Source organism: Ambystoma mexicanum, chromosome 5p (genome assembly GCF_040938575.1).
Source record: "Ambystoma mexicanum isolate Mex_15411 chromosome 5p, UKY_AmexF1_1, whole genome shotgun sequence".
Lineage (NCBI taxonomy): Eukaryota > Metazoa > Chordata > Amphibia > Caudata > Ambystomatidae > Ambystoma > Ambystoma mexicanum.
In genome coordinates, this window is record NC_090930.1 from 449,107,390 (window position 1) to 449,130,473 (window position 23,084).

Below are 23,084 nucleotides of genomic sequence, written 5' to 3' on the forward strand. Positions count from 1 at the left end.
TCCGAACCGCTGCGTGAGCTAACAAAGGCCAGCACCAAGTGGGACTGGGGGCCCGAATGCCAGAAAGCATTTGAGAGCATAAAAGACTCCCTATCAACTGACACCAAGATGGCCTACTACGACACGGACCTCCCGACAGAACTATTTGTGGATGCCAGCCCAGTGGGACTTGGAGCAATCCTGATGCAGGTCACAAAAGAGGGCACAAAAAGGTCGATTGCATATGCATCCAGGGCGCTCACAGCAACGGAACAAAGGTATTCCCATATAGAAAAGGAGGCAATCGCCGTTCTATGGGGGTGTCGACACTTCCACATGTACCTATATGGGCGCAAGTTCACGGCGATCACCGACCACAAGCCCCTACTACCAATCTTCATTGGGTCATCGGCGCACCCACCAGCCAGAATCACCAAGTGGCTGCTACACCTCCAGCAATATGACTTCGAACTTGTCTACCAACCGGGCAGTGGCAACCCCGCAGACTTCCTGTCGAGACACCCACGACCAGCCACCCAGCAGAAAGTGCTAGTCGCCGAAGAAACGGAGGAACACATTTGTCAAGTAGTCCACACCATGAGGCCCAAAGCGATAAACATTGAGGACATTGCAACGGAAACCCAAAATGACCCCTGTTGCGATCTGGTAAAAGATGCCATCATGTCAGGCAACTGGAAAGAATTCATGTCGCACACACGCAACAGAACCGAGGGGGCCAAGGAGTTCCTAGCAGGCATGTTCACGTTTCGACAAGACCTCTCAATCACTGAGGGAGGGCTCCTGCTAAGGGGTGACCGCATCATCATACCCCCAAGGCTGCAAGACAGGATAGTTGCCCTAGCGCATGAAGGACACCAAGGGATCGCAAGAACAAAGGCCCGGGTCAGACACAGGGTATGGTTCCCTCACATCGATGATTGTGTCGAGGACCTAGTGAACACATGTCTACCCTGCCAAATAACGAGTGGGCCACCAGACCCAGAACCAATCCTATCGGCCGAGCGTGGCCGGGCACGATGGGAAGCGATCAGCATTGACTTTTGCAAAATCAGAGAGGGTCTACATCTACTGGTGGCAATCGATGATCACTCACGCTATCCAGAGGTCGAGATACTGTCCACCGCCGCGGAAGTGGTCATCCCGGTGATAGAAAAGATGCTTGCCACCCATGGTCTGCCCACGACCATTAAGAGTGACAATGGACCCCCGTTCACAGGGGAGGAATTCAGGTCAGACCTACAGGAACTGGGCATTAAATACCACCACATCATGCCAAGGTGGCCACAAGCTAATGGGGACGTCGAGCGATTCATGAGGACCATCAACAAGGTACTCAGAGTATCAAAGGCAAACGCCAGCCCGTGGAGGATCGACCTATTCCGGTTCCTAAGGAACTATCGGGTCACCCCCCACAGCACCACGGGCATACCACCTGCTGACCTTATGTTTGGAACTATCATCAACTCATCGATTCCCCATCATCCAAGCAGGACCCCTGACGACGTCGACAATGCACGCGTGGAAACGAGGAGAACACGTGACAACGCTCACATGAGCGCCAAGAGTAGAGCAAGGCCCTCAAACCACAGAGTGGGTGACCAAGTCATCATGTTGCGAAACCCCACGAAATCCATGCTAGACACCAGGTACGAGGAACTGCCATGGACTATCAGCAACCGGCGTGGGACCATGATAACTGTCACCCGGGGCGGTCGGAAAGTAACAAGGAACGCCTCCTGGTTCAAGCCCGTGCCCCAGCATCTCTGGACGGATTGTGAGGGGCCTCACGACGACAACGAGCAACAAAGCAGCGACGTGCCGGCGCAAGACCCCGAGGAAGAATCCGCAGGGGATCGCAGCTGGCAATCACCGAGACTGCCCAGCAGTGAGGACACATGCAGCGAAGGTGAGCAGACTTACGAACCGAGCAGGGACAGCCCCCAAGCGAAGCGGTACAGTCTGAGAAAGACCACGAGACCGCCTGCGAGGCTGAATGACTATGTATGCTAAGCCAAGAACAGTGGCAGGAGTTTATAGTTGAGCATGTTGTTTATTAGGTTGGTTTGAAATAAAGGAGGAATGTTATATCCGCCCTACGTCCCGCAGCGCAGTGACGTAGGGCAGCTAAATAAAAGCCCCGCCCCCTGGAGTGGGAGGCAGTTCCGGGCGAATGCAGACCAGCGTGTGTGTGTGTTTCTTTAGCGCTCCTGCCCAGGCCGCGCGACCTGCTGGACCGGAGCCAGCCCTTCGTGCTGGGCCTCCGGGAGAACAGCATTTAACAAACGGTATTCCAGGTCACATAATATAAGGGAACTCTGACAGATTTCCCTGAGAAGCAAGGGAACGTTGTCCCCTTTAGCTCCCTCCCATTGATGGTCCTATCTCAGTCAACGGTCGCGTGATTCAATGTCCACAGTCTTGTGGTTGTCTTGCTTTAAGCCTGTCCTTGCTCGTCAGAGCTCCTAAACTCACGTTTTCTTCTGCTGCCATGAACAACCCTCGATTCTCTCCATCTCTGCTCAGAAATCTTCTATTTGGTCTTCGGGGTTTCGGTTCGTTATCTCTTTACATGGCCACTGTTTTCCATTCCTTTCTTAAAAACTACCCAGTCCTGTAAATGGGTTAAGCAAAACCGAATTACAGCAGTCTCGTAAGAATTCAAAAAAGGAAGCGAAACTCATTTGGAAGGCACGCATGCGCGAGATGTCCGGTGACGTTTAGGTCATGTGATCTGATCTGTCCTGGCTAGCCCACTTCCTGTGATGGGTTCTAGTGACAGCGGCTGGGGAAGTCCTGGTGGGCATCAGCGCTTACTGGTTCTGTAAGGCGCTACGGGTGGCAGGGCGGGGCCACAAACCCGGGGATGGACTACCCCGCCCAGCACAGAGGGGGGGAACTGATACCAGCTGTGCTGCATGACAGGTATGTGCACCCCTACCTTGGTGATGGTGCCGCCCACAAGTGCTGGGGGCCCCGAGCTCCCTCTTCGTACTGCTAGTGGTGCATAATCGATTGGCTCTCAGCTACCAAAATATAGTCACCTACCACTTCCCCATCATCAGTGTCAAGTAACCTCTCAAAGTTTCGGGGAAAGTGAGTTAATGATTCCCACTAAACAATTACACCAAACTGTCAGGGTGATTGTACACTCAGTCGCTCTATTGCTAACCTTCTGTTTATACAGCAACGTGCTCTTTTCTAGCGCAAAGTTATAATTGACAGACCACAATGTCACCCTTGCGAAGACAATCTAATCATGTTCAACCTACTTTGCATTCTGAGACTTCTGGTTCTTTAATTCGAACAATAGAAACACAATTATAAGTATCACAAAGTAAGGCATAGAATAGAAGCATGGCAGGTGAGGAGCGCACTCCTGACATGGGAACGCTTGCTGGCTGTGTGTTGGATCTGCATTACTGTTTTACAAGAACCTTAGTAAACTCGGTTTAATGCCTGTTCTTCAACAAAAACATTGGCAGGACTTTCCTAAAGTGTATGCAAAGAGCGAGCGTCATGTATTCATTCCCACGGCTTCCTGTTCAGGATCAGTCCGGTGTCCAGTTATGCGAAACATGTGCAATGCCGTGTTTCGGGGAATGTGCATGAAGTATCGTCGAATGACAACGCAATAGCTAGTTGACTGTCAATTTAAGGAGTACATTTCAGAATGCTGTACAAAAGCCGCAGATGGCGATGGGACAGCCGATTTACTTTTTTTTTTTTTTACAGCAAAGAAATCCCTGACATCCTGCCGGCCACTGGGTTCCGTATTTGATTAAAAGACTGGGTATTGTCCTGGGGTGAATCCTAAACTCATTGGTAGTATAGTCAGCATTTTGGGGTGCTCTCGCCCTGTATCTGCAGCGTATAGCCGTTGTTGTTGTTCAAACATCAGCTGATTATTCCTTAGAGGGTTCTCCCTGGCACCACTTTCACACACTTGTGCTGTCTGCAGCTGCCAGTCCAAGTCGCCTCTCTGTGCAGACCCAGTGCCTAACTGAGGCGTCGGTGTATTAATAGTTTGGTTCTCTCCCTGCTCCCGGGAGTGCCCGCCTCTTTGCCCTTTGTTTCTCAAACTGAAACCAACATGCCTCTGTCTAGGGATTTTATTTTCTCGACACAACATACTCTGAAACAATCCAAACCAGTCTGTAAAATGGGGCATTTGTAGAACCCTATCCCAAACCAGTCCAACACATTACAGGCAAGCTCCTCCACCTTCTGGATATTTGACTCCCTCGACTTCTATAAGAACAGCCTGGCACTATTGTCACTTTTTTTATTTTCTGTATGTGAAGGATTGTCATTTGGCAAGGGTGAAGAACCACTGGCTTTTTTATATTTATAATAAAATGGTGCAGGTGATTCCTTCTCAGAAAGAATGACCTTTTAACCAGGCTGCCTTTTAGCTAACTATGCTAAAAGCAGCGTATACACCTTTTCCATGCTGAATTAGTATCGTGGTCTGTAGCACCTGTCTAGTGCCACAGAGCAGGTTCAGTGGGCACAGGTGCCCTCTTGACATCAGTAATAATATCTACGTCACTGCAGTGCAGGGGCTGCATTTAAGATGTAAACCTCTGTTCCCAAACCACATGACTATGAGAGTCACTATCCTGGTGGCAGTTAATATAAGCCATACCAGAATTTACAGTATGGTGGCTAGCATATCTCATAATTGCCATCATCTCATATTACCCAAGACACGTCAAACTACTATCATCCATGTGTTCGCTCTGTGAACCCGGTTATGGGGGATTCTGTGCATTCTGGTTAGACAGCCTGATTATACCAACTTTCTGGGCAGGAGGCTGAATTAATGTGCCTCTCCTTTTGATCCTTTGTGAGGTCTGGTAATAGTTCTCTCCAGCAGGACAGCCTATGTATCGTCCATGGGAAACAGGAATCAAAGGGCACATTTATTCTAAAAGCACTAGCCTCACACCAGCGTGCTGCATACCAAAATGTTCTTTGATGCTATTGACAAAGGAAAAGACCAGATTTAGCAGGGATCAAAATTAAGATTGTATAGGGAGAAGCTAAAAGCAGCTCCTGGGTAACAAGCATTTACCAGTGACCACAAGCTACCAATGGGGAACGAGAAGCTAGTGCATAGCGTTCTATAAAACCAACTCCCACATAAGATGTAAACCTCAGCATTTTGCCATTATTTATCACCCCATAGGCTTTAATTGCTGTATTGATGTGTATTTATAACTTGTCCCAAACACAGAGTTATATTCTCATAGGTGTGTTTGTTCGGCAGCAGCTGACCTGGGGAGCCAAACGTATCTTCTGGTACCTGTTGGTATCAAGCTAACCAAGCTCTTGTAGGCTACAAGCTAAATAGCTACCAGCTCCCCTCATTTTCGAACCCTGTTTAGTGTAGACAGAGGGAGCCCCGCATAGTTGGAGAAAGATTTCACCATCTTTTGTCTCTCTATAATCTCTCTTCTTTTCTGTCCCCTCCACTTCCTTTGTCACAAAGCACTTTAAGTGTGAGGTTGATGCGTGGTTTCTGCACCTCCAGCCGGGGGCGTTTTGGTGGTCTCTCCCCATACTGTATGATCTTTCTATGTTTCTGGGCATGCCCCAGAGAGAACGTGTGGCTCCAACCAGTCCCAGACCTCTTTGGGGCTTTGAAGCACGTGTACCGTAGTGTTATAGTAGAGTTTGAGCGTGGCCGGATAGAAAAGTGCATATTTAATGTTCAGGGACATTAGTTTCTTCTTCACTGAGTCAAAGTATTGCTGTGATCTTTGTATTTCCCTTGTGTAGTCTGGGGAGAGGCCAATTCGGTGGTAATCGGGCCTGTCACCCTTGCCATGTGTAAGAGTGTTTCCTGGTCCCTATAATTTAGGAGACGCGCTATCACTTTACGTGGAGGGGTGCCTGGCACAGGTCGGCCCATTGGAACTTCTGTGTGCCCATTCATTTGAAAGAAGTTTGAGAGTTATCTGATAGCCAACGTCCAAAAAATGTTTCCATTGAGTGTCCTTCCTCCTTTTCCGGGAGCCTGAGTAAGCAAAGGTTATTGCGGCAGGACCTGCATTCACTGTCCTCTGCCTGTTTTTCTATGGTCCTTCGTTTCTGTGACATCGACGTCAGACGTTCCACCATCATTTTTAGCGCATCCTCATTGTCCGATAGGCGCTGTTCCGGCTCTCCCACCCGTGAGGTCAAATTGTGTAGGTCTCTCCGCAGCAAGGAGACTCCAGAGGCCAGGCCATCAAGTTTGGTTTCAAACTATGACCTGGATTCACCTATTGCAGCCATAATGTCTGAGCGATATTATCTGCCCCGCTCATGCACATTCCTCATCTACAGCCATCTTCTCCTGTGCAGAGGAAGAGGGTGGCGGGACACTTGTTGGATAGCAGTCTATTTTATTCTGCGTGAGCCCTTTCCGGGGCATGTCTTGCACCATAGCCATGTTGGTCCCAGGAGTGTTCAGTCACCACTCTGTCCTGCTGGCCCCCTCTGTTCCTAGTGGATTGTCAACCCAAGTGTTTGTGCTAGGGGGAGAGGGGGTGGAAGGGCATGCCAACAAGGGTCTGCGGATCCGGGGACGAGATGCAGCGCTTCTACTCTGTAGTGTGCCTAAATAGGAGCACTGCTTCCCCGGGCTGTGTGTTGGGCCCCCGGGGCCATTGTGTGCATGGAGGCGCACCCCAGGGTGTTTTGTGTAGCTGATTGTCAGCGCTTCCACAGAGCCACGTCACTGTCCCCATTGGCCCCACCATGCAACTGTTAAGGATTCCAATCAGCGTTACACACTGGGCCAGGACACTTGGTCTTGGCCTGGGATGTGGTGCTCAATAGGAATGCTTTTTCTTTAATTTCAATGAATTCAAATTGAGCCAATACCCAACCCGTCTCTCACCCCCTTTTATAAATATCCTGGGTCACAATGGACCATGAACCAGGCCGGTTGGTGAAATACAATATTTATTTATTCTTAGAATTCACAAAAATCGCACACATTTTAATATTGGGCAGCAATCACCATTGGGGTGATAATTACAATGGAAATGGAAGCAATGCACTTGGTTAACCTTCCTAGTAGAACATACCCAAAGCACAATTTAATAGGAGCACTTTTTGAATTCTGATAGATAGCACCCAAGTTAAGGTGTCCCCGCAAGGTTCACTCAACTCCCAAATAACCAAATTCTGAGTGGATAAAAAGAAGCAGCAGGTAGTCGGGCATAAGAGGCAGCAAATCAAAATCAGACCTTCCCTCATAAAATAAGAGGGAGAAACCTTTGTAATAGCATGAAATGACACTCGGAAATTGACAAATAATGTGCGGTTAAATCTTTGAGACAAATATGAATTCTCACAACAACAGTAATGCATAAACCCTAGAAATCACAAGGAAAGGGATCAACAAGATGCATGCAATTCGAAAACAAGTGGAAAATTAGAACATACTGCAGCTGAACGACATGTTGGAAAGTTGCAATTTTCTCAATTCCCGTTTAAAATGACACAAACGAATTGGAGGAAAAAGGGGTGAAATACTTGAATTCTCAATGTGATTTTTGTGCTGGGGATAGATATATCTCACAGGGACAATATAGAGGTGAAAATAGGTCTCTAGCTAGTGAATTGAGAGAGATTTGGAAGTTAGGGTGAGGTTGGATTTTAGGAAAATATAGCAGTGAAAAAGAGAAAATTGGCTTTGAAATGAAAGATATATTTTACTTAAACTAGATTTAATGGCTAAGAAAAGAGGAACACCACCAGTGAATATAAAAGTTATGCTGCAATTGTAACCCTTTACGCAGTGTACCCCTTTTCTTTAGGGAAAATTAATTTATTTAAACACAATATCGCTAATGACATGTTCTCTGCAGGACAGAAATGAAGAGAAAAGTGTCGCTAACGCTTGGAGATCAAGGGCAAGAGGCACAGAGAATTCTGATAGTTGGATAAGTTATTGAGATATGGGTAGGGTTGCTTAGTGAGTGATACGAAGACAAAGGGTCAAGATGGGGTAGACTATGTGTTATGGGATGTGGGATACTCACAGTCCACGCTTGAGTTTGGGAATTGGGTTCTGGTTACTGCACCGCTCGGGTCACCAGGTAGCAGGCTCTCCTGGCAAAAGACAGCTGGGCAAAGGTCTGGTCACCGGATGCAAGTACAGCTGGGCAATTCGGGTCACTGGATGGCACAGGTAGTGGACAAGCCGGTCTGGTCTCAGGATGCTAAGGTACCACAGCCTTTCCCCTTTTTAATGGGATTTTAGTGGGATTTTCTTAATTTAGGCATTTGCTGAAGTAGAGTCAGCTATGCTTTGGCTTGGCAGTGAAATCTGGTCAGCTTTGCTTTGGCCTTGTAGTGGAATCTGGAGTCTGGCAGGATGAATGTGAGTGATCAGGAACGCAACCACTGGAAATTCAGGAGAGAGTGTGCCTGGAACTCTGTCAACCACTCATATTTATAGAGCATGGTGACATCACAGAATTATTGGTGGGCAGAACTGAGCTAAGTCTTCCTCCAGGACAATCAGTGTTGGTTGCCTTCTCGAGGAGGAGTCCCAGTTTATGAGGTTGCATTTTATGAGGTAAAAAGCCATCCCACAGTCCTTTTTGCCAAATATCAGTCATCACCTAATTTACACATTTATACATTTGTGGCACTTTAACAAATCACATGGGCAGATTACATATTGTATGTAGAGCATAACAGTCCAATCCTCACGGTTGTGGGACTTTGTTTCGTCCTTCTACCAGTTTTTGTGCTTTTCAGTGAGAATTATATTACTTAAAATTCTATAACTTTACATATGTGTATAGATTATTATTAGGCATATCAGTGTTAATTTTGACAGTGGCATCTTGTACACTTTCCCAGTAATACCCAATTATCTGCCATTTCTATTCCCCATGTGGCAGTGAAGTCTATGACGTCTTAAATTAAAGCCCTTAAAATCACATTTAAACTGTTAACTTTTCACATTTTTGCGAAATCCTATTGCAAAGATAAGTGTTACAAGTTTTTTATTTTAAAAATAGTCTTTGAAACAAATGTGCATCCTTTATTCTTCACTGGAAGCATTTTTTTCTCTTCAGCTACCCCCCCCCACAACTGTCAGTTCAGCCCATTGTGGAGGGGGTTTCCCAGTTTGATTCAAGGTTTATGACTTCTCAGGTTGGTGTCCCAGAAGTTCCATTGTAAGATGGCTCAGCCCAGACCCAAGTCTGATTAGTATGTGAAGTTTCTTTGTCTTGGTCAGTCAAAGTTTTCCAACCTGGAAGTTTGTGGTGGTTCCATTTTGGGGGAAGCCTTAGCTCTGCCAACAGGAATAACCTGTTTTGGGAGCTTGCAAAATCCAGCCCAGGCAGTTTAACAGTTTTATTTTTATTTTATTTTGTCCTGAATCAAAACAAGCCTGTTGAATAAAACAGCCCATATAGGTTTGCCCAGCAACAAACCCCTTTACATTGCTAGGCACGGACAAGCTTTCATTAAACATTGTACTTATTAAAACAGATTTTCTTTTCTGGTTTGCACAAGTTCATGGTAAATGTTGCCGGGATTTCTCTTCCATCTATTTTCCAATATTGTTCTGGAGCTGTAGCCAGCTTATTTTACACAACAGTCTGTACAAGGCAAACGTCTTCATGAAATTGACATGTGCGTAGAAAGCTATGATTTTCTTTTCAAGCAGTGATTTTTGACATTTTGTAGCAACATTTTAAGAGTTTCCCTGTAGCTGAAGGAAAGCTTTTGTTGATTCTCTCAGGTTTGGCTGGCACAGCCTTTCTTTCAGGAATAAGGCTTATTTCTGATGGAACACAATGTAAATATGGCTGGGCATGACAGGGTCTTTTTGATAAAGGTAGTGTGATGAAGAACAAGGACAAATAGCATCAGAGCTGCATCATTTTAAAGGTGAAATATTCCTTTTTTCAATGGGAATTTTGGACTTGCAGCAAACCAGCGCTGCTATTTTACTCCCTTTCTTTAAGACAAACAAGAACACACCCTAGTAGCCTTTCTCGGGGTGCTCCCTGTTCCATCTTTCCCAATGGCGCTTGGCAAAACAGTGCAGCCATCCTTTTGTCGCTGCAAAACACAGTTTGGGTGCAATGGTGCTCACAGGAGCCAGCACAACCATTTTACTGTTTGCGGCTTGGTGATGTGGGTAAATATATCCCACACAACCCACCTCAGTGTGTGTCTTCTCTTTTGCTGGGTTGTAGGTGAAAGGGTTGACTGCAATTGATTCAAATGTAATAGTTTTGAGTCAAAAGGACCGAAAAAAAAGGTCGTTTTTTTTCCCAAACTCCCATTTTTGGTGGTAAAACCACTTCTTTTTCCTATACGGAAGCAAAAAAAAAAGATATTTTCAAAAAGGCATTCAACCTTCTTTTTTTTTTTTTCTCGGTCCTTTTGACTCAAAACTATTGTAATTCGAATCAATGTATTCAACCCTTTGACTGGACAACCTTTTTCTGGGGACTCTAGTCTCTATTCAGCGGGTCTCCCCGTACTCCATCCTGTCCGAGGAGCCTGATCTGCTGGTATCCTGCGACAGCAGGGGTCGTCACCTCGCACCCTTGGTCTGGACTTGTGATGGCGCCACGCCCACAGTGCGCCCTTTTTATCAGGGCTCGCTTTGCTCACTGCCGCAGTGCTGGGTGCGTGCTGGACAGCTCCTTTTTTGGATTTATGGCTCCGGCGGGAGGGTTTGACCGGCGGTTCCCTCTGCAGGTTCTTTGCAGGTCTCCCCAGCCTCTTTCAGGGTCACCAGCAACCCGGGTCTCTTCCAAGTGCACAGACCCACACGACAACGTGGTCCGCAGGGTTGGACAGCTCTTCGGGTTTCCCTCTTCAGTGTCTGGCTGCCATGACCACCGTTCACTGCAGGTGGGGCCCGGGTGTTCCCCTGCCATTGGCGCCCCTCGCCTACCTCTGACCAGCATGCCAAGATGGCGGATGGTCTCTTTACGTTTTATGGAGTCTGCTTGATCCTGGTCTCTGCTGTTTTTTTTCTTCGTTTTTTGTGGAGGATGTAGCAGAGGAGTTTCGCAGACCAAGCGTTATAAAATTATTGGTAAGACCCAAGCCATAAACAGGATTTTAATTTCAAATTGAAGCAGCAGAAACACACCTCTGCATGCGCCGGCTGCTCAACAGCGCCCCTGACTGTAACTCTTTTATTAATCCCTCTTTGTATGTTTCCTTTTTGAATTAGTGCGGGGATGGACTCCTAATAATAGCTGGACCTTTTTAAATGGTAGGTTACAAATCATTATGTTGGCGATTTTGTTAGGACATTTGAGTTGTAGACTAGGGTGGCCCTGGGAGGGGAGAGGACAAGCACTCTAAAGCTAAGGTCGGAACATTATTATTTCTGAACATCAAGGGGTACAAAGCTGAACCATCCTTGACACTGTTCCCGTAGAAGATCTTGTATAGGATTCTAGATAGAACCTTTTAGTACCAGTAGGCATTAGTTAATCCCTTTCTTTGCTGATACTGTCGAAATATAGTAATAGGTTGAATGCATCGATACATATGTGTCATACCTGTAATTGGTTGGCCAATCACAGTGGCTCAATAAGAAAACAGACTGATCCATAACAGGACCTAGAGAGACAGGTGTAGGCTTAGTTACACTATGGGGTACAGATATATTAGAAATACTGATAGTGTTGATAGCGGTGGATGAAAGATGATTTGTATGGCTGACTTATTAGCTCCTTTATCTCTCAGATATGATACAGACTGTCTTCTGTAATATATTGCACATAGGGACCTTCTTGATAAAGGTGTGTTAAGAGACTCGTGATGAATCTGTCATCCCCCGGCCTGTCCTAATACTGGTCTTCCTTTGGGGCACTGGGTGCCATAAAGGTTTTCATGAAAGCTGGTGCACCTGGGTTGGAAAACGAGGGTGAGTGCTGGAAAGCTTCTTTGTGTTGATTTGGGCATTCATTGTTCCACTGACCCCCCTGTTTGCAATAATTACAGGTGGTGGGGCTTTCAATACCTAATCCCCGTACTTCTCCTCCTACCCTGTCCTCTCCTGCCTCCCAGCTAGAAACGTCTCCCTCCCCATGGTACATCTGCCATTGGAGGCTTTGCAGCTACAAAGCCACAGGTTTGTTTTGTGTTCTTTCTTCTGCTGCTGGAACGCCAAACAGTATTTAACCACAGTAACTAATTCTGATCACTGATTAGTTTTCCACGTCGTACAAATAATGTTCAGCTGTTCCTAGAGTTTTGGCAATAGTCAGTGAACAAAACTAAGTTTGCTTAAACCGCGTGAACTTCATCTGTTAAATTTGTTATGTCAGAATGTTGGGTAAATGCTACAAGAAATCATCAGGGTCTTTCCTTTGTTCTGTTTGCAGTTGTCTATATGTCCTCATTCTGTTATTCACCTTCTGAGGGACTACTAAAATGTTATTGCTGTTTTGTGTTCCTCTGGCACGTGTGTGATTCCGCTCGAATGTTTAAAAAGTCGTTGAGTATGTTTCGGAGGGCTCCCGGCATGCACAGTCACTGAGTCGTTTCTTTCATCAGTGTTCCCCGAAAGCGGTCTCTGAGGTGCTTGAATTATTGGTGTCTCCCTCCTGTAGTTGGTGCCCCTGCCCGGTTTACATAAAGCAGAAGACGAGAGTTTTCAGGAATACGGGTAAACCCGTGTTTGAAGGGGCTGGGGGCACATCCCAGGTACTTTGTTGGAGTATAGACTGGAGGGCCCATTGCCGGTAACTGACCCAGGGTTTATAGTTGCGTTTGGAGTGGGTACAGAGTAGCATGCAGATACAGGCAAACGGGCTGTTTGGCGATGGGTTGCTGCAGAGCAGTTTGGGGTGGGGTCTGGTCAGGCTGCTGGGGAGCAGTGTGGTTTGGGTTAGATTGATTGTTGGTAAAGAAATAGATTACCTTCCACTTCTTCCTCCTCCTGCACACCTTTTTTACTTGAGGGTAATGTGGAGCTGGTGCCAGTCTGGTTATACATCTTCAGTTAATGTACTCAATGATAAATGATATTGTTTGAATCCTTCAATCGAACCAATTTAGATGTTTTAAGTCTATTTGATGTTTCCTGCTACCAATCGGAAAAGTATCACATTGTTTTGGACTTTTTTTTTAAAACCCTTTTTAGATTCCAGAGCTCGCTTTGGACATCAGAAGTACTTTTCGAGGAGGAATTTCTTAATCCAATGTTGTCACTTTAAGGAATGCTACTCTTGTTAAATAGCTAACTGACCTACTGTTGTACCGAGGGTACTTGCGTGGTAGAGTGCCCTTGATTTGTGCGGTCACATCTTTGGACTGTCCTTTTCCAATTGTTCAGGCTAGCTCTGCGAGCCCCGACACTACACACTGAAAATTCAAACTGTCCTAAAATAGCCCCTTCTTCTACTACTTTGTCTACTTTCACACACAAGGTTAAACTGACTTTTCTCTGAGCCCTGTGGCAGGGAAGGTCTGGGGTACTTCAGAAATGGAAAACTCACAGATATGGTATATGGCATTTATAACGCGCCTATACACAAGTGTCTCAAGGCGCAACGAGGCAAGGGATGGGGAGCAGAGGGAAGACAAAGACAATGATCTTACTGTGCAGGGGACGGGGGAGAGGTAAAGTGCGGGGGGAAGGGAGAGGGCGCAGTGCAATGCATAGGATCAACGGTAAGGAATACATCAAAATAAATAATAAAAAAAACAGTAGGTTTAATTGTGCCCAAATTGTGGCAAGTGCAGGGGTAAGTGCAGACATCAAGTGTCAAGAGCTGGGGGGACTTTAGCGATACAGAAACAGCCCCAAGAGCAGGGGTTGCCCGGGAGACAGTGCAGGTGTGCAGCTGGCGGGTGAGGGGACCTGGGCCCGATATCCAAGGTTAGTCAGGTGACCAGTGCAGTATTAGTCAGGAAATCAGCAGGGATGAGGAAGCGATAAGGCAGAGGCAAAGAGGAAGGTCTTGAGGTGCTTCCGGAACCGCAGATGGTTCTCCTCAAGTTGCAGGGAGGCTGTTCCAGAGGGAGGCCCCAGCCGTAGAAAGAGATCTACCACCAACTTGTTGCTTGCAGAAGCGACTGACCCTGAGGGAGTTGGAGGCGGATGAGCGAAGAGCTCAAGAAGGAAGATATTTAGGAAGAGAGAGTTGGAGGTATTGAGGCCCCAGGCCCTAGAAGGCCTTGTACACAACACGGATGGCTTTGAACTTAATCCTTGCAGCCACTGGGAGCCAGTGCAGAGATTTCAGTCCTGGAGAGATGCGATCCCTGGGCTTGAGGCCAAGGACAAGTCTTGCAGTCCTGTTCTGGAGGAGTTGCAGAGGGCGGAGAGTAGAGGCAGACAGATTTAGAAAGGTTGTTGCAGTGGTCCAGCCTAGAGAGAACCAGAGCTCTGGAGACAGTGAGCTTTTGGGGGAAGGAGAGGAAAAGAATAATACCTCTGAGGTGGTGCAGCTAGTAGTGTTACTTCTTAGAGACGTCAGAGATGTGAGGATAGAAGGAGAGTGCAGCTGGTAGTGTGACTTTTTAGAGACGTCAGAGATGTGAGGAGAGAAGGAGAGAGTGGAGTCGAAGATGACCCCGAGGTTTTTAGCCTCACAGGTGGGAGAAGGAAGAGGGCCAAGAGAGGCCGGCCAGAGAGCGACAGGAAAGGAGGGAGCTGGTGTGCCGATGAGGAGAATCTCAGTCTTACTGGCATTCAGGCAGAGATTATTGGCGACACACCACTCCCGGATAGCGGACAGATAGTCCGAGAGGAGGGAGGAAGAAGAGGTGGTGAAGGGAGCCTGAAAAGGAGCGGAGTGTCCGCGTAGCACTGAAAGTTGGGGCAGAGAACGGCAATGCAGTGGGCAAGAAGTGCCAGGTATTGGTTGGACAGCCAGGGAGAGAACACCACAGGTTAGAGATATAGAAGAGAGGAAGGACCCAAGTTCGATCTGGGAGGGTTGATCGGTGAGGAAAGTGGTCAGCCAAGCCAGGTCCTGATCGGTGATACACACGTTATCACGGAGACGGTTGAGCAGGATGGCATGGTTGACCGTGTCAAAGGCAGAAGAGATATCAAGTAAGATGAAGACGCAGGGTATTTGAGCCAAGGTTAGAGAGCAGGTCTTCACAGATGTTCAGGAGAACAGTTTCCGTGCTTCTGGAAGCTCTGAAGCCAGACTGATGGTCATGGAGACAACCAACCAATTCAGTGTGGAGATTAAGCTGGGAGATGGCCAGTTTTTCCAGGAGTTTTCCCAGGAAAGGAGTAATGGAGATATGCTGGTAGTTAGCAGGGCAGGAGGGGTCAGCTGAGGGTTTCTTAAGAAGAAGGTGCACAAGGGAATGCTTCAGGAGGGAAGGAAAGACTCCAGTGGCGAACGAGTGGTTGCAGAAGTCAGCCAAAGCAGGATCCAGGGTGTCAATGTGGTTCTTGATGATTTTAGAGGAATAGGGAGAACATGTTTTGACGAGACTTTCATAGATCAGACTTGTCTAGAAACCTCATCTGGGGAGAACAGGGGAAAGGCAGAGAAGGGGGAGGAGAGGTGGCTACAGAAGGGCCAGAGGAAGAGGGGGGAGGAGAGGAAGAGAGAGAGAGGACAGGATGTCCTGGGTTTTTGAGATTACATGAGAAGCCAGGGCTGTGCAGAGGGCCTGGGAGGGGACAGGAGAGGTACAGACTGCAGCAGGATTGGCCAGCTCCTTGCGGATGAGTTCGGCCGAGTTGTTGGATGCTGCAGAGACGTGGGTTTGGATGAGGGCTCTCCTTTTGGTACAGAGAGCCGGTATTGCCTTTGGAGCAGGCGGCAAGCCAGTTTGTCAGAGGATGTACAGGAAGCACGCCATTTCCTCTAAGCCATCCTGTACTTGCGTTTAAGGGTGACGAGGTCTGAGTCGTACCAGAAGTTGCACTTACCTTTGGGCTTCAAGCGGATCCTCATGACGGGGCAAGAACATCAAGAGTATCAGATGCCTGTAGAAGCCTGAGGGATGCCCATGGAATCCTCGGGGATGGCCATGGAATCCTCAGAAAAAAATATATATATTCTCGACTATTAAAGGCTGCACATACAATGTGCCTAGGATTAAACTTAGTAGCAGCAGAATCTTTTTGTGTGTTTTTTATTAACTTTTGCCGAGTCATACCGTTTTTGGCTCATGAGTGTGGCTAGTGTACGTCATGGCCATGCCACAACGTCTTTTGGATTCTTCTTTGGCGGTTTTGTCATTTTGGCCTTTCCATTGCTCTTTGTGACCCGGGGAGTCCTTATTTGGGCATGCATTCACTCGTGAAAGCCAGCACTTTTCGCAGGCTAATGAATGTCACGTGTGTGGGAACCCAGGATGTGGGCTGGGACTGTCTGGTGCCAATCCACACTACTGGTGCCAGAATGTCTGGTATGCATGACAGCTGCATTGGTCCCTGGTTGGACCACTGCTAACATGCACGAGTTGGGCAGATCTCCTTATTTGCCAGCTGGGGTGCGAGCACTCACTGGACTTCAGGATATGAGAAGGGGCTCTGAGTCCAGACCCCCAGATCATCTTGAGGCCCTAATCGACCTCTACACAGAGCCAAGTATCCTGAGAAGCTGGGCAGATCCAAGGACTGTCCGGAACCACACAGAGAAGGTTTGGCACCCTGAGCCCGCTGTTGTCCTGGTAGATCCATGCTTTGCGCTCAATCTCCAGAGACCTGCAAAGGTGGTTCAACGCTTTTCAGTGATGGGACCAATCACTCTCACCGTCTCCTTGGTGCCCTGCAAACAAGCCTTCTCGGAAGTGTCCCTGGGCCCTCCAGTGGACTGACCAGCTTTCCCTGGTGCACCCATGCTGTAGCATTGCTACATAGCTTTTTGGCTCGAGCTTTGGGAGAACCCTAGTTTGCACTGTAAGGCACCTTCTTGCCAAATCTATTCATCCCTACTGCTTTGGGCCGGGAGAGAGAAACATTTGTCAGTCCGTGAGGCTTGGGTACTCCTGCATCACTGTGCTGAAGTGGCGGTCGCTGCTGGCGACTTTCCCACCTTTCTTCAAGTGTCCTGAGACCTGCTGCTTCAGTGTTTTTTTTTGTCCTGCATTCAAGACGAGACATACAGCTCCTGATGTAAATCGGACCTGCATCCGCACCCGCAGCGCCTGTACATATTGAAGCATAACCAAGGAGGGGATTTTGTAGTCCAGGCGACCTTCTTCAAACCTGCAAAGTTTGAGCCCAGTGTGATCTAAGGGCGGTGGGTAAATCATGCCACTTAACTGTGGCCCCTAGTTCATCCATACTGTTTTCCCGCACAAAGGATCCCTTGTGGTCCTTGTCTTGACTTGGGTGGCACTTGCTTCCTATAGTCAACCGAAAGTTGGGGACCGCTTTGTTTACTGTAGCAGACCCGCCTCAGACTCTTGTACCAGCATTCCGCACACTCCAGTGTCCTCTTCTAACTTTTCCTTCCCATTGAAGTTTGTCCCTTGTGAGCTTTACGCATCGACAAGCGCTTTTACGCACACACATAACGTTGAGCACAATGCTCCAGTCTTCGTAGGGCTGGACATTTTTTAAGGTTAGGGATATCCATTTCTGGAGTTGCCCGTTGTGTTAAGGTTTGTGTGCTTTCACTTCTTACTGGTTTTGGCGGGAATCCACACTTCACTACATTGACTGAAAAAGTGACTGTACATTTATTTTATCTAGTGTGTGTTTAAGTAGTAGTATTACTGTGTTCTTCATTATTCACATGGTTTTATTCTGGGTCTAATAAACTGTATATTTTTAATATGCTACTGTCTATGAGTAATTCTTGTCCTAGTGGGTGTGCTCATCCAAGACCTCCGATCACCCTGCTTCTCCTGACATTTAGCCTTGACTCCTCTCCAAGCTACCTTGAATTGTCCTGGCTAACGTTGCAGAAGTGTTCCCTGCTTCACTAAACTAGGATGGCCTCCTGAACATCTGTTCACCAGATTCGGCACTAGGTGCCAGCAGCCCTAACGCCTGAGGCCTCATAACAATGCATGTGATTATTGGCCAATGCAAATGACGAAACATAAAACACTATACAGAATCTCAAAGAATTGTACCATATGCCAGTAATGTGTAAGAGTAATGAAATAGTCATTACTGGAACAGGTCTCATTCGTATAATTCGTTTTCACTGTATGATCCAGAAAGACATGGCCACTAATAGTGTGTAAACCCAATTCCATTAGGAGCGACAAGAAGCATAGACACCCTGCAGATTCTGTAGGCCATATCCTCCTCCCCATCATTTATTTCATCAAGTTGGCATTGGCCAACCTTTTGCGTTAAAATTGCCAATAATAACTAGACTAGTGGTATTTGCGGCCGATATGGTAGGATGAACCATCAACAATAAAAGTTTCTTTAACTATTTAGTATGCAGAATCTCAGTTCTACCAAATGTGGTTTTTAAAAGTTTGTTAAATGGAGTATAGCATTCAATTTAATAATGTTTCTGTGCAAGGATATTAGCAGATCCAGTTTGAATTGTGAGTACTTAATACTTGAATTAAGTAATACCCAAAGAAGGATCCCTCTGATCAACGACCACCTAATTATGTTTTCTGTTAACTTGATTTTAAACCAATGGAGGGCACAAACTCCACGCACACACTTTTCTGCAGTTTTGGACAAATACGAGCTATGTTCCATGATATAACGTGAGAGCATATACCACAGATGTGGAATTATTACAAAGCTACCCAACTGAGAATTTGTAGGAACGTACATTTTCCACCCTCATCCTGTCTCTCTAGCCTTCAGGGAGTCAGTCACCAGGATGTTACGTTGGCCCTGTTATTACCATAGCTATTAGATTTATCAGTTCCTAGTGTACAGAGTCTTCTGATGAACATCATGGGATAATGCAACATCCACATTGTCAACAGTAATGCTAAGCCTATCATTTGCTGTTCTCAAAGTTCATTTCTTATGGCAAGTCTGGTACCTCACATTTTCTTTTCCGAAGAACTCATGTTGTGCAGTCATATGACCCTACACACTGCCCCATTTAAATGACAGTGTTTGTCATTCTGTCTAAAGAAAGAGTAAGGTACAAACAGACTAGAAGATTGAAAGGGGATTGAGCTAATTCGCCTATTATGTGCATGTTTGTGGAACAGCCACAAAATGATACACATGACTTTCTAGTGGTTCAAACAAAATGTTTTGTCCAGTATGTTTTTTGGGAAAGGGTTGCTCTGATGCCTTTAGGAAATAATATCGTACAGTATGTTCCTAATAGAAATATGTCAACACAGAAGCGAGTTTCCTGGGTGTTTCCCATCTCCATAGTGGATGGTCCAAATAAAGTATTAACTTTCCCTTTTGGGACACCCTAATTTACAAAGTAATTTCCAATGCAGTGGCCAACAGAAGAGTTCCCATGTCCTATTCTAAACAAGTCAAAGCCAGGCTAAGCTATTACAGAAATTCAAAACCTTGGCCCACGAGTGTTCACAAGCATAATCTAAAATGCCCATGCCAATCTCAGGCTTCGAAATTAAGAATCAATGAGCAGGTGTCAAAACCAGCTCCTGGGTGCCGGGCATCACCCAGTAGGTAGGAGCTACTAGTGGGGATCCATGAGAGAGTTAACAGGAAATCTAACTTTCACAGGAGAGGCAAACCTTAACTTTTTTCCCATTATGCATGATTCCTTATGTTAAAATGTGTACTAGATGTGCTAGCACTTCTATATTTATATTAGTATTAGCAAATACTCAATTTAGTGTCACATATTAAATATGTATGTCTGTAAGGCACGAGTTGGCCTTGGAGCTAAAAGTAACTTCTGGTAGCTGTTGGTTTCAAGCTAATCGAGCTCTCCTAGGCTAGAAGCAAGAGCTAAACAAGATAAATATCTCCTAGCTCCCAGCAATTTTTAACCCTGTAATCTAGCCCGAGTAAAATAAGTGTCACTAGGAAGGTTCTTCCAGGAGAGCTACACATGGTTGTCTCTCCTTTAGTCTCTCTGCTTTCACCATGTTTCTTAAAAGTATCTTATTAATAAAATGTGCCATTTACAACAAATATATACGGCATATGGCTGCATAGCAAAAGTCCCCTGACAAAAACATATCCTTTTATATTCATTGGTATATATCAAAGATTTGTCATCCATACAACAAAATAAATAACAAACAAAGAGCACTGACATTACTCTGTCCTATCCCAGGAGTTCAAAATAGTCATATGTTTTTTTCAGATTATGTCCATCAACTATTAGAAACGACAATATGTGACTGTGTGTTTGCTAAATAACACCAACTGCCCCTTGGTCTCGCCACCGGGTGCACTATCTTTCATCAGTTCATGCATCCATTGGTTCTTATTTGGTGCAGTCTTATCCATCTGTCTCAAAGCTTTGCGTTTTTTCGGGCTTGGAGCAAGGCAAGCACAATGCATTTACCAAGGAGCAATGATTGTGGTGGAGGGCATTCTACAGCTTCAGTGGCATTAATGGCAGCCAGTGTATCAATAATATTGCAAAATACCAAGGCAGGTGCACAACCTAGTATACTGATTATTTAGAGAAACGTAAAAAATAATGGTATTTAAATTTTAAAGGTGCGGGGGAGGAACTGAGATCCTGGCACAAGACCTCTACAAATAACAACAAAAAAGGAAAAGATTCAAACTTTGAACCCTCCTGTCCCCTGCACACTGTAGGGTGTGTTGGATAATCTAACTACTATATCCTTGAGGAAATAAATTCTTTATGAGTAATTACATGGTATTTAAACACAAGAAGTTTCAAACACAAAAAGTTATTTGAAAAGCACATAAGTGCAGATGTTATTATTTTAAGTACAGGCTTTTGGGTACAAAGACAAAAGCAATCTCAGTACATTTGCAAAAAACAAGTGAAGAATGAAGGAGTGTTGTCAGAAGTCTGTTTCTGGGTGGCGACGCGTTTCGAGGCTGGACGCCTCTTCTTCATAGGCCTCAACAGACTGATATAATCAAGTACCGCATATGCAAGGCATAATCTCTCTGCCACAGGGACCCTTCTTCTGTCATATCAGTTCTCTACTGGCTGCTCTGCAGAGTCTCCTGTCAACAGTATGATGTTCAGGGGAACCTCTGAATACAAATCAAGTTTGACAGACAGAAGTGAGTGCAATATGGATGAATCCAATGGGTAATCTCACCAGAGCTCCACAACAACGAAAAACCCACCTTAGGAACTTGCAATGGGACCACCAGTGGCAGTATAAGTTGGGTTATGCTGTGGTTCTGTTACCCTAACGGAAGTCACATCTGATTGGCAAATAGTGGGATTGATGAGGTGTCATGATCTCTGCTTCCAAAAGGTCAGGGTTTTCCCAACTCCCTTGGAAGCAGATCCATAACCCAGGTTCCGAGTGCCAACCAGTCCCAATGGGGACCTTTTGGACCCAGTCCTGGCGCCAGTGGCACCAGGCTCATAAATATGCCCAGTCCCAGCGCTGGAAGCGCCGGGCTCATAATGCTTGGGTGGACTTACCTGCAGCAGACCATGCTGCTTACTTGCCTGCCAGTTGAGCCTCTGATCCTCTTCTGTTTGGAACTACTTTTCCTGTTGGGTGGGGCTGGAGCCACTCCCTAGATGCAGAACACTGGAACTCTTCTGGAAGGCAGGAACTCTTTTCTTACCAGGAACTCTTTTCTTACTTAGGCGTGGCTGTGGAAGGAGATACCTAAGCACTACAGGAGGCTATTTAAACCACACCCGGTGGATGAATCTTGCTTTGCGTTATTCTGCATCCTCTGCAGCAGAACGCTCATCGTGTCTTCTGCATCTGATCCTGGGCCTAAGGAAAAAGGCTTACCATCCTGAATCCAGTCTTCAGCAACACCTATAAAGACAAGAAAGAACAGGTTAGCATTCCGGCATCTGAAAGGCAAAGGCTTACCTACTCTTTGTGCGCTCCGGAGGTCTTCACACTGTATTCCGGCATCTGAAAGACAAAAGCTTACCAACTCTTCGCACGCTCCGGAGGCCGTCGGCGCTGCATCCCGCATCTGAAAGACAAAACAAGGTGCGTTTAAAGACATTGGGGAACTTTAATACTCACGTGCCATTACTCCTTTCCACATCTAACCCAGTGGGTATCCCGGCACCCTGCAGCCGCTCCGAACTTGTACCTGCAAAATAAAAAGACAGTTCGAGCGCATTGTGAAGCTGGCAACAAGCGCTTACTTACGTGCTTCCAGGCGCTTCTATTCATCACACGGGCTCCATCTTCAAGGCACTTCAGCCCGTCATCCGCCATCGCCGGAACCCTGCAAAACAAGAGACATCATTATTAAAGACTTTAAAGACATTTGAGTTACTCGAAACTTACCGTTCGTGCAGTAAACGACGGACAGCAGTCCTCTGCAGTCAAGAGGCCTGCGCTACCTATCCGGTGAAGAAACTGGTTACAGCACCCTGCCCCGAGGCAGATGGAGAGCTCGGCATTCACTTACCTAAGGTGAGAGCGTTAACCTGTGGGGGTCTACAGGAGAGGAGAAGAGGAAAGAGATAGGGACACCCCAATAACCCCAGTTCATTAACCCCATATTTTCTATCTGCAGACATCTTACTCTGCACGTCAGGCATACAGGGCACAGAGGTCCAGCCCAAAGAGCCAACCGGGTGCTGCACATCACCTTTGAAGATACGGTAGTCGCCCAGTCAAGACCGGCGCCTCTGCGAGAATCAGGTGAGCGTTACATGAGGAGAGCAAGGGTATAAAAATGCATGATAAGGAAATTGGACAAGTTAATGTCAGAACGTGAAGTAGGGAGAGAGAACACTAGTACAGAGATGCAGGGGCAACTGAATTAACATGGAGCCAATAGTGGGGAATCTTAAAACGTGCAGGGAAGTGAATTGGTTACTGGGGCAGTAAGGACTCCTGGGCCTGTGGTAGAAAGAATGATGGATGGGGAGAGCTCATGTAGAGATCAGTAAAGATTCTGAGGAGCCTGGGCACTAGGACCAACCAACCAAAGTGACTAGATGGCAGAAACTCTGTACAGTTCTCGTGCATCTGAATGGATGTGTTGTTGGAGAGATGCCCGTCTCCATGTGAAGGATAGAAGGCAAGTGGGGTTTGTCCCG

The 23,084-nt window shown here is 46.5% G+C and overlaps 1 protein-coding gene across 1 annotated transcript in view; it reads left to right on the top strand.

Moving 5' to 3' along the window:
* Positions 1-2,660: 2,660 nt before the first annotated feature.
* The window catches only part of KLHL13 (kelch like family member 13), a 553,397-nt gene continuing 532,973 nt past the window's right edge, over positions 2,661-23,084 (top strand). The window contains exon 1 of the mRNA XM_069612858.1: positions 2,661-2,922. Within this exon, the coding sequence (XP_069468959.1) occupies positions 2,864-2,922 (59 nt within the window). The 5' untranslated portion in view covers positions 2,661-2,863. The remainder of the gene's footprint in view (positions 2,923-23,084) is intronic.